At 42.4% G+C, this 12,998-nt stretch overlaps 1 protein-coding gene across 1 annotated transcript; it reads right to left on the minus strand.

Annotated features, from left to right (window-relative positions):
* Positions 1–3,133: 3,133 nt before the first annotated feature.
* Positions 3,134–7,290, minus strand: LOC124646916 (pseudo histidine-containing phosphotransfer protein 1-like). Its single transcript, XM_047186957.1, has 5 exons — positions 7,273–7,290; positions 4,398–4,528; positions 4,214–4,282; positions 3,798–3,869; positions 3,134–3,273 (listed from the first exon to the last, which is right to left on the minus strand). Exons 1-5 carry the CDS (start codon positions 7,288–7,290, stop codon positions 3,159–3,161), a joined length of 405 nt encoding a protein of 134 aa, XP_047042913.1. The 3' UTR covers positions 3,134–3,158.
* Positions 7,291–12,998: the final 5,708 nt, after the last annotated feature.

Raw genomic sequence — 12,998 nt, forward strand, 5'->3', positions numbered from 1 at the left:
CCATCAACAAGTACACCATCGGAAAAAAAAATTAGCTGTCCCGAAACGGGCCCAACAATTGGCCCAGCAGGAGAGAAGTCGGCAGGCTCCATCACTAGAGCAGTCGCCGGCCTCCCTCAACATCGCGTTCTCCCTGGAGCGTGACCGCCGCCGCCATCCCGTCGGCGTCGTCCTTCGCGGAGCGCAACCGTCGCCTCCGTCGACACCCTCGCGAGCCTCCGTCAACACCCTCGCCAGCCTCCGTCGTGTGACCGCCGCCGCCATCACGGTATCCCGTCGGCGTCGTCCTGCGCGGAGCGCAACCGCCGCCTCCGTCGACACCCTCGAGATCCCGTCGTCCCGCGTGGAGACCGCTGCCGCCATCGACACCCCGTCCTCCTGCATCTAGGGCGACCGCCGCCATCGACTCCACGCCATCCTGCATCGTGGGCGGCCGCCGCCACCAGCGGATCGGCCCGGTCCTGCATCGCCGGCACCAGGTAGCCTATTTCTCTGGTTCTGGCCCATCCAATACTTCCAATCCACCTGAGACAGGAATGAATTGGTGGGTAAGTATGCATCCACAACCTTTAACAGTTTTAGGCAATGGCGGAGATAGATCAATCATACTGGGTGTATATAGTGGATGAAAATCAAATTTAAGAAGGCACGAAACAGAGGAGAGTGACAGCACTCGGTGTTAACACTTTACTGCATGGTTTTGTTCATGTGCTTACAAACTAGCATCTTCATACTACTGTTATGCTACTGTTATCCTGTTATGCTACTCGGTGGATGCGAGTTGACCAACAAAGCAATTTAGCTTCATACTACTGTTATCCTGTTTTTGTAGGATGATGTTGCTTAAATTTCATTTTCATTTTCTTACGTCCCACCTGACCAGACAGTGGAAAGGCCCAGAGCTTGGCCGACCTGAATAAGAAGGCAAAAACAGCTATGATACAGTGTTTTAGGAACAACCATAGTTCAGAGAATAAAAGCTTTGCTGTCGAGAGGTGTAGAGACATTATGTATGGTGATGTGCCTCACATTGCTAGCTCCACATGTGCAGGTGTGCATGTTGTGGCTTGTGAAACTACAATTATCATGACATAGTAGTCTGATTGTTGAGTCTAATGCCGTCCTTTGTACATGTTGGTTTTATTCGTAATCAGTTTATCACATATAGAAAAAAGGTGGAGGAAAAATGTTAAGAGATGTTCCAAAAGGGAAGACATTGTTCTGTGATAAAGTTTGTTTTAGATTCAAATCCTTGTTGTACTGTAAAGGCTTTCTGAGTTTATCGAAATTTACTTAGAGAGATACATGTATGATGTCTGGTTCTATTTAGTCAAACGAGGAAAGGTGTGGGATGAAGTTGTAATGGGCGCAAGTGATACTTGGTTTCATTTTTAATGAAATCGGGAGCGGGAGCTCCTCAATTCAAAAAAAAAGTTTATCTTTGTGATTTATTGTCATTCTGAAAAGGTATTTTCATATAAATACTAAATAATCATGTTTATCCTGCAAATTTGTTACCTCTATTCCATTGATTTGCGAGTGTGATGCATACACTGCTTCCTTAGTTATATGGTGTTGGCAGATTATTGGATGTTAATTAAGCTGTTATGTAGCCTGTAAGCACCAAATTCAGAAAATTTCTTTTGCAGATAAATTCACAACATGATAAGTCATGCATATAGCGAACCTTATTTGTAGACCTAGTCCTAGGTTTGAAACTAGGCACTTCATTGCATCTTTTAGAGAGAAAAGTACAGAAGTTATTTGCAGAGATATGAAATCGTTGTGTCAAGTCACCCTAGAACCAACTAAGCTGTTCATTTCAGCGACAGTAGGTCATCAATGATAGCGCAGACTAATCTAAATTCTAAATTATCAAATGTTTTTTTGTTCAAGATTATATTTGGATTGCATAAAATATATACAAGAACTACTGCTAAATGTATGAGAGTTGCTTGACCTATCACTTGAAACAACATATCCTTTTTACTAGACTAGTAACATGAATCTTATTTTTACTAGACTAGTAACATGGATGGTCAAGGCCCTGGCGACGAGGAGAGTGAAGAGTATCTCCTCGTGATTTGCTCGAGCACTCTCAGTATTACAAGTCACGTATCCGTAGGAATGAAGAGGAGCTGGATGCCAAAGCTTCGCAGTCGGTACCTTTCACTAAAATATCCGATCACCCACTGTTGAAAAGTGCTGCCCGTATTTATACTCCGGTAATGTTCAAGATGGTAAAGGAGCAGATCATGAAATCTGATGAATGGGAGATTGGTGAGGTGACCCAGCAAGATGCCTTTGGTTTTAGTTGTATTGTAGTCAGTAAATGGGGCAATCATGATGTGACGGAGATGGATTAGATTATATTGATTATAGACAAGCTGCTCCTGAGAAAATAAATATCTGTGAAAATATGGGAGTTTTTATTTTTCCTTTCCGCTAGAATAAATATGTGGATTTTGCCCGCCCGAGACATGCTGCTCTGTAATTTTTTTCTAGACCAGCTTCCTGGAATTCAGTTATGGGCTCAAAAATTACAGCTATATCTCTGGTATTCCCCTTCTTTGTAAAGCTAGGGTCTGATTTAATGTTTGTAAATCTAGCAGTCTCTCGTTTGTAACTAACTATACACTAGAGCGAGGAATTTCTTTTGTCTACTTCGGCTGAGTTTGAGAGTGCAATTGAACTATTTGAAAAGTAGCATAAAGAGTATTTTGAATCATACAAGATAAAGATTATAACACGCCAGATTTCTCGATCAGACAAAATGACAAACTCTGTTCGAAACATTATAAACTAAAGTAAAGACTTTGTAGTACGAAACTCTAGTTCGGAACATTGTAAAACTAAAGTAAACACCAGAGAAAAGGATCATAGCAATCAGTGCCATCCATAATCTGTGCCGTCGATCTTGCCACGCCAGGTCTTAAACTTATGCTTGCGGCTCAGGTCTTCGTCATTGTCAGAGTAGAAATCAGTGCCATCCATAATCTGCTAATATTACCAATCTTACTCGCAAAAGAAAAAATAAACATTGGAAGCTGAAATATGACAAATATATTATGATTAGATTTTGAAAACAGACCATACCTTTTCCGAATCACCTTGCTTCAGCATGCTCTGAAATACAGCAAATATTTTATGTCAGCTTTTCATCCTTTGCTGATCTTCTTTATGTTCTGTAATATATAAAGATCAAAAGCGCCTATTCCAGCAGCATCAGATCCTCTCATGCTTTTCAGTTTCCGGCAGATAGTAGTAAAGATACTGCAAGGAAAAAGATTGAGGTGGAGGAATTACTGGAACTATCACTTATTCAGTTTATAACCTATAGGTCAATGAAAGCTACAGCAATATGACATGTAATCAATTCAGAAAATTTATTGAAAACATTTTATTAGACTTCACTAAAACATAAGATTCAAAAGTTATGAATCCTAATGTAACTAAATTTCTTTATTAGCGGCATATGAGGAAATGTCAGTTTGCTATCCAGGTTGTAGCCTAGTGAACATCTATCTGAGATTGCCTCAAATGGTTGCAAGGGGCTGCATAATCCGGCATGTTAATATAGCGAAACCTGGCCCTAGTACTCTAGAATTCAGAGAGATAGAAGCAACAACAGATGGAGATTCAGTTCCACGAGATACGTTTTGGTTTACAACAATGCAAACTTTGTGAGAAGTGTACTTGATTTCTTTTATCGACAAGACAGAACAAATTAAATCTAGAAAATAGAGATAAAAGTCTCCGAAGACTGAGCATCAGTATAGAGTGTGTGAGAGACGGACCCTTCAACATTTCCTTTCCCACAGTTATCTTTGAATGACATGCATTCACTCTTCATCCTAGAAGCACCAATGCTGCATCGAGTTGTCAAATGTCAATGCTAGATCAAATTTATTACCAAACACATAACAGTCCAGAGTCATGCTTTCATTCAACAGCATTTCCCAGAAATCAAGAGTGCTTAAGCCAGAGAAGTGAAGACAATTAGTTAAGTACTCTTAGCCTTCATTTGAAGAACAAAAAATATGGTTCCAGAAAGGCTGTGCCAGCTTCCCTACATGCCTAGCTAAACTCAAAGTCATGATAGTTCTTGTGGTATGCAAAAGAATGAAGCTGAAGGCCGATGATGCTGAATCTTTCGCACTACATCCCTCATAGGCAAGTGAACAAAGATATCAAGAACCAATTGTGTAGTTACCTGGAACAGCTGCCTTTCAGTTGCTGCATGTATGCATCCCACCTATTGAAATCTCTGGGGTACTTCTCCCTGCAATGCTTTCAGATCTTAATCAGTTAAGTCTAAAATTGCAGCTTGCATGGTCTAAATATGTTTCTTTTTTCATTCAGTAAAGGGAGCTCTTATCCCTATACTCGGTACTTACAAAGCTTGCTCAAGGTTTGATATTAGCCTGCCTGAATCTTTGAAAAACAACACAGCAACTTCTTCCACAAAATTAGGACTAGCTTCATCCTGCAAGTCCTCCACCTGACGAAATTGCTCATCAAGGTGACCCTGTCATAAGAATGTTATTTTCTAAATCAGCATGTGATTTATTCCAGAGAACCATGAAAAATGTAGAATGGTGACGATGGGACAAGAAATGGGAGGCTTCCTGCATAAACATACACCAAAAATGGTTGAAAGCTCCCTGAGCAAAAGTAAGATGAGGGAGGCCGACCCGGACGCCGACCGCGGCGCAGACAGCGGAGTCGGGATGGGAATGGGATGGAGAGGCCGAGATCCTCCGACACGACGACCCGGACGCCGACCGCGGCGCAGACGGCGGAGTGGGGACGGTAATGGGGATGGAGAGGCCGAGATCCTCCGCCACGATGACCCGGACGCCGACCGCGGCGCAGACAGCGTAGTCGGGATGGGAATGAGGATGGAGAGGCCGAGACCCTCCGCGCGATGGTGAGGATGGAGGCCGAGGAGCCGTTGTCCACCGTCGTGGCGCCGGAGTTGGGATGGACACGGCGGCGGCGGAACCTCTCTCGTGGTGGAAGAACGAACAGGAATGCCCACCCACGATCTGGTCGGCAGCTAATGGGGCTGGACCAATCTACTAGGCTGGGCCTGTCAGTTGGGCCGGCCCACCGATGTTTTTGTATTTTTTAGGTGCGAAAATTGTGAGAGGTATGTAACATACCTCTCTTGTTTTCAGCTGTGGTATGAAATTTTTTGGGCCATTGGATGGACGAAAATTAATGGCTATTATTTATTTGAGGGTACCACAAAACAACTCATACAGAATGGGTTGTCAACTTCCTCCGTGGGAAGTTCAGTCATAGAACGATTCTGGCTTTAGTCTTGAATTGTCAAGTTCATGAAAACTGGTATGTAAAGAAAGTACAGTTTCTCAGTGTCACTGTTCTAGTTTGATCGAGCTCCAGACCTCATATAGTGAGTAGTGGGAAGGATCATCTGCTCCCGGGAAACCTCTAACCGGGGTCTTCCGGAACAGACGATGATGGCGCGAGGCGGCGTTCTCCCCCACAGGGTCATCAGTTTTGGAACTGATGCCGGCTCGAGGGCCTGCACCTCGTCGACGATGCCGAGTCTCGGCGTTGTGGCACTGCGGGATCTCGATGGACGAGGTTTGCGGGACTCTCGCAGGGTGGTGTTGTCGTCTGGCGTCGATGGCCAGGCAAGGTCAATGTATTGATCCTTTCTAAAGATGGGTCGGCGGAAGATGGTGCCAGCGACTTCTCGAGCATGTGTAGTTGTGTGCGTTCAGGGTATGCTGGATCGATTTGGGTTCTCGACTCGCTATGGAGCGTTTTGGTGAGGCCTCCGGTTTTCTGATGATGTGTGTTGGTGAGGTCAAGGCAGAAGGCCCTGGCACGATCATCCCCTTCATCAAGCTTGTAGGTATTGCGACATCTATGGGTAGTGAGGTCGCTTCAGTTTGATATTTATATTTTCTTTATAAGGTTATGGTGAATAATTTTAATTAAATAGATATGTGCATCATTTTGATGCATATGCTAGGATAGAACCACCACTTTTAAAACAAACTAGATGACCCGGTGCGCCCTGGCGCACAGGCGAAAACGACACAATATTAAAGCCATGTGTAAACTACACTATATTTATTTTGGTCGTAGAATATTATGAATAGTTGGGGTACTTAATCTAAGTGGATTGGAAATCCTTTCCTTTAGTATTATTATATATCTTTTCAAGGTGGAATTGAGACACTAGGTAGAAGTGAAACAACACTTCTATATCTTTAGTATTATTCTATAATCTATATCGTTTTGAAGATAATGGTAGATGGCCCATTGCGCCCCAGCGTAAAGGCACGCAAAGGCAAAAGCGAGACAGTAGTGTAGCCATTATGATAGATCACTCGGTAGATAACATACTATATATTCCAACATAGATAGATATATGTATTGGTTCATCTAATACTAAATTGTCTTAAGCATATTACATAATTGGTAAGTGGTTGGAGAAGCTCTTATGGAACAAGTGAAGCTCTAAGCTAATCACGTGACGCCAGATGAATACATGTGTTATGGCATTTCATCAATATGAATGTTTCACAAAACACGGATACTGCATACATGATTATAACTGAAGGAACACTCCTTTTTTCGGCCAGTCCATACAACGCTCATGTACTTTCTGATGGATGCTTATATTCCTGGATGGTAACCATGTGCCAAACATAGGAAAAGGGTTAAACAAATATTCAAGCACTCTCCGAGTATAAAATTCTGGTGCCAACACTTGAGTTCAGATTTAGATCAATCTCATCTCACGATTTTCTATTTCGATTCGTAATGATTCGTCCGTAATAACAATGCGGAGGAGTGATAATGAGATGCCAAAAGTAAACATAAAATAAAATATGGGAGCATATCTGACTAAACTTACCTAAGTCCCATATCTCATCACCCTTTTGTCCGCAGCATGAAAAGCAAGTCTCCAGCCAAATGCTGTAGCCAAGATCTGTTCATTGCACGGATTGAAGAACAATGAGTTGACCTGGCAAAGTAATGATGTACAACACTATGAATAGAAAGCATGAGAAATTTAAAACGAGGACCATATATTTCCACAGAAGCAAATTGTAGCGCCAACATAAACACCAGTCTTACCCTTTTTAACAATATATCAATATTATATATTCAAAATGAGAGTCAAGTGTTACTGGATCATGTGATACTCTTAATTCGTATTTCAGCACAAACAATTTCTCTAATAGTTCGGCAGTAAAGGCTAAAAAAACAGTCAAATTATTGGTGTACCTTGACAACATATATCATCCCGGTTATATTATCCTCAATATACTTCTTGCCCACTCCTTGAAAATGCATCTATATAGCCCAAAGCAAGCATAACTTCACGGAAAATTGGGACTGAATCAAATATCCAGCACAATTACAATTCTACCACATATCCTACTCTACTCATTCTGTAAAACAAAAAATGATAGACTATCTTTTACATAGAGGCAAATTGATCATAGTCCAATAGCCATTTCAGTCCATAGTACCTGAAGCTAGCAAGAGTACCGATTCTAAATGAATATTGATACAATAGTTGTATTCCTTTAGGATAGCACCCAACAAATAGCAGTAAACGAATTTTAAAGCTATGAGAATGTGAGCTAAAGATACATGGATAATTTTAATAAATAATTTTTTTCCTAAAAGGCTGCTTTTCAAATAGAAGAACTTTTTTTAGGTCCGGTATCTTACAGAACCATCAATGTACAGTAAGTATGGGTGGCTTTTCAAGTATTTCAAAATGCAACTGGTCTGAATACAGTTTGCATTGGCACTTTGTTGAGATAAATAAACTAAAACAATTGAAGAAAAGACAGAGAAAATAACCTGAAGGACCAAGTGTACACAGGTAAGAAAGCTTGCAAATTATAGTGCAGACACATAATGAGCTGTGAAACGGTTCACCAATCTGCTCAAAACATATGCAAAAATTAGATATATATGACCATCCAACTCGGCAAAGAAGGGATTATGGATGTTTTATTGATATAGTCGTTACCTTTGTTCTACATCAAGCACAACTGGGACAGCGGAGAAAAAGTTTCCAATTTCATGGCACCATCGTCTACCAACCTTGTCCCCTCCCACAGCTGTTATCGAAGGATGATATCAGCATCCTATTTCTCTGACATGGAACAAATATTGCATATTCATAATTCAGTACAAACGGTCTCAGTAATCAAATTTCAGACACAAATATATTGTCAACCAAAGCAAGGGAAATCATACATACATCAATGATATCATAAAACCACATGAGCAACATAAATACGGAAGCTTACCCGCGAATTATTTTTTCCTGATGCATCCTTCAAAAGAAGTCCAGGCAGACCAACACCCATGAATGAAGATGAACCTAGTCCTGGTGATTAAAAAGTAGAATGTCATGCACTAATGTGAGAAAGAAAAGGCAGTCTATGCAAGGCCAAATACAGCTCAGTCGCAAATAATTCAGAGAAGTTGCATAATACTGATACTGCCCTCATGATTGAGAAGGAGTAGAGAAGGAGCTGACAGTTTGATAAGCATCAAGCTCGATGAAATCGAAGGTCGGTAACTATTTAAACAACCAAATACATCAAACTCAGACTCCAAATACATCAAACTCTGGACTCCACTTAACCAATAAGAACACAATGTACAACTGCTGATCAATTATCTCACGCTCACAGGTACACATATAATTACTAAACTATGATGTGTTAAATAAATCATGGCATCTACTATCTAGATAATAATTGATGCTGAATCTAGTCATGCATTTTAAATGTTGCGCCTATTATTTAGAAATTCCATCATACAATTTATACCTAAGCATACAATGTAGGCGACAGTGAGCCTTCTTGCTAGATCATGAACTTTTCATGCTGGCTGGGAATAAGCATGAACAAAAATTATTTAAACACTTCACCTAACTCCAGAGAATGAAACGTATCACTGCCATTGACTGGTTCTTTCTCAAGTTGCCATGCAGGCGCAAAATAAAATTCCAATACACATCTATTAGGAAATGTTTAGGCATTAGAGCTAAGAGCTCTAGAACCGTCTACACACACTGGAGTATTCCTCTTTGCATATAGAAACTGTGACTTCAGTATTCTCTGCAGCAATGTTTGGATGTATAAAGAGATAGAAAGAAACAATACCTTCAGTAGTCTTTTGCACTGATAACTTCAGAGGCCGTAAAGTTTGTCCATATCTCTGAAGCGTAGAAAGCACACATTTGTGGATTTCCATTGTCTTTGTCAATATCAAAAATTATTAAACCAACATAGTTCCCTGCAACAAAAAGATACAGTTTCCTTAGCTGCAGCCCAACTAATCGGAACACATAAAGAAAATCTACAAGTTTCTCGGAAATGAGATGTGCATAGAAACATTTACAACATACCCAGGGAGGCGTAGGCAAGGGAGAAAGAGGCTCAGATGCCGGTGCAGAAAGGACGACAAGGACAAACAAAATGACCCGATGACCTCTGGTCCTGGGGCTTCAGTAACACGAAGCAAGTGATTAGAATCTGCAAACCATTTTCACACCAAATTAGATATGGCAGCAACCATGCCATATAGCACTCAGGTCTATTCTCATACCAATTGTGTTGTCAAGTAAAGCAGGACATGTATTAAAAGCGCACACATATTGGCCAGAAAAGGCACCTCGCAACCTAAAGCTGACTAACATTAACTGACATCTTAATAGAGAGTATGCATGGGAATATAATACGTGCACAAACTGCATCAGCATTAAATGTTCAGAAGAGAGTAGGATAGTAGATGCACAAATATAAAAGAAATTAGGAAATGCATATTCACATTCAAGATGAAAAATCAAAGGATGGTTATTATATTAGCATCATGACAAAATAATAAAACAAAGGAAGATTCACCTGAAAAAAAATGTTAGAAGATAATTGGTATTCTATTTCACATAATGTAATTTACTTTCTTAGACTTTTCTTCTCACCTGAAGACAATTTACCAGCGCAGAAAACATGTATGCACTTATCACAGAATATACGGATGTGAAAAAGGGAAAAATGAATAAATTGCACAATGTTCATTTTAGAGAAATTTATATATTACATGTATGCACTTATCACACATTGCAATTGGACAACGTTCATTTAAGAGCAATTAGAATGTTTGCCGAATTTAAGAATTTTAGATACTACTAACCAACTGAGATATACATATGCCATTGCCAAAAGGCCCCTGGTTCTCACCTCCTTCATCCCATGGTGCACTCGTCTACAGAACTCGCCCCTTTCACCAATAACCTTCTTGATATATACCCTTGTTGGAGAGGACCGAGACAGGGGCCCTAGGAGAAGCAGCGACTGCTCGGTGGAGGTCGGCAACGGCTCAATGGTGGTTGACACCATTGCTAAAACCTGGCTTGAAGCAACGCAAAGCATGTAGCCAAAGAAACCAGTAGCAAAAAAGCAAGGCAACGCCTGTAAGAGTTCAAACTGAATAAATTAGTATTGGCAGTTTTATTGGTACTTCTCCTCATGAACAACGAATTTATCAGTGTTTGGCTTCAAATAAGAACAATACTCTTTTGTGAAAAGTACTATTGCAGAGTTCAGGTGGAATGTACCTAGAGGAAAACCAGCTTCATCCTGATATTAGTCCATCAGGCTGGAGCTGAATCTCCAGCATTGCTTGGTTTTCTCTGTCAATGACCAGGAGAGAGCAGCTACTGCTGCTATAGCAGATTTCAGCGTTAGTAAACATTCTTGCATCACCACTTGGATCATCCATGTCTCCACTTCTCGTTGACTTTCCCCCGGCAATGGTTGTGACCCCTGCATATACATTACTCAACTTGTCACAGATCTCTTCGTTACAAATTACAAATTCATGATTGACGTTTATGCTAGATGATTCAGAGAGATAAAAAAACATTAAAAGACAAACAAAATTAGCACAAAAGGTGAAAGTAGTATGCTTAGGGACCCTATATACATTATAATAACATATGCACAGACCCCGCAATGAGACATTTTAGCTTACCTGTCCACAACATAAATATGGCCTTGTCATCACCCTCGCCTCTTTGGCCTCCCATAGACATGACCAGATAATCCTTCAGGCGAACTCGCGACAATCTGTGGCCTGTTATCTACATGGTTTAATGACATTTGCTCACAACAAACAATGGCAATAGTAGCACAATATATTCATTTACCTATAAAACAAATGAACAAAACCATTGGTCCTTCTCTGCTCTAATAGTTGCACACGGACTAATCTCAAATCCTAAGCAACATATTCTTCAAACTAAATACTTTTAAGCATAATCTAGAAGTGCCTATCCATGTTCTAACAAGTGAACATGTGCATCAGTTGCAGAAAATAACAAAGTAATAAACAATCTATATTGGTATAGTCCTATACCTTCACCAATGAACATGACGGGAACAAAATGCCATTATTATCAAACTAAACATGATCCAGTGTTCGCATCACACGCTTGCTGAACATCCAAATCATGCAAGAACACATACCACACACAAACACATGTCTCACTCTCAGAAAAACAAATCAGAACGAGGCATCATACCTTCAGGAGCCAATTCGAGTATTTCTCCTACAATCACCATTTCATCAGTATGGTCTCGATCTTACAACACTTAATATGATCCGCTTCGCTGCGGCCAACAGCAACCAAAAAGATTAGAAACGCCAGCTCAAGTATTATATTGGAAATAAAAACAAAATGAAGAGGAGATTTACCAGAGATCCTTTTCTTGCTCGCTGCAACTGAAATCCCACGAAGAAAATTCAGAAAAACACAACAAATTTAGATATGGTTGCCTTCCATCTCTCCCTTGACCTGGAGACGAAGCAAATCTTCCCCGGCATCTCCTCGTCGATCCTCTCCAGCAGAAACGGCGCAACAGCTGTCCTCCACACCTTCCCCAATGGCCATATGCTCTGCTGGAGACCTACAGGTAGTGACGCCACCTAATCATAGCAAGAAGGGATCATATCTTGACCATCTCAAATTGAAATGCATCCTAAAAATCAAGAAATATAGAGGAGAAGGGGAGATGTTGATTGCACACCTTGCTTGGCCACCAAGCCCTACCACGAGCCGGAAGAACGTCTTGGGGAAGCCAATCGGAAGAGATGAGGAGGACAACCGCGCTTCTCTGCTCCAGTTTCATCCCACCCTACACCGCTTCCCAATGGATGACGACGGGGCGTGAGAGCTGCGGCATAGGGTGGGGGGCGGGGCGGCTGGCGCAGCTCCGGCTCCCTCCTCCTCGCTGCTTCTTCACGCGGCTAGCCTCGCCGCAACTCCGGGGCTCGAGGAGGCGGAGGAGCGCCGCCCGCTGCTTCTTCGCGGGTCGTCCTCATCGGGTGCAGAGGCAGGGGATGACGAGGCGGGGGAGGCGCCCTTGACCGGAGATCTCGAGCTCCGCCGGCTGTGGATGAGCTTCTCAAAGCTACGCGCCGCCACCGCTCTCTGCGTCGCCGCCCGACTCCGTGTGCTCTCATGGTCTTGGCACGGCGACGACGCACGTGACCGGCTGTCACCTGGAGGAGCTGCGGTGGCGACGACTGACGCGGCATCCACGCGGCGACACCCGCGACCGGCCGTGACCGTCGCCTGCCGGCGCTCCAGCGCCCCGCGGTTGCTCCCGGGCCCGCGCTGCCGGCCGCCTCCGCGACATGCTCTTGCAGAAGACCGCGCGCCGCCACGGTTGGGAAGGAGGAGAGATGAGGATTGGGGAGGAGAGGATGGACTGGGATTGGGGAGTGCATCGGGGACTCGCGATCTAGGTTTTCACTATCCCGCGCGGCTTGAGACTGAAGGCGACGCCAACGAGCACCTGTGGGTGTCTATGACCGTCGGTCCTCGCAAGTAGCTGGCCCCATGCGTCATTGACTTCCATAAAAGGCTGAACGAGTAAGAAAAAAAATTACCGATCGAACGGCTGTAGTGAAAAGTGGGA

This window comes from Lolium rigidum, chromosome 1 (genome assembly GCF_022539505.1).
Source record: "Lolium rigidum isolate FL_2022 chromosome 1, APGP_CSIRO_Lrig_0.1, whole genome shotgun sequence".
Taxonomy (NCBI): Eukaryota; Viridiplantae; Streptophyta; class Magnoliopsida; order Poales; family Poaceae; genus Lolium; species Lolium rigidum.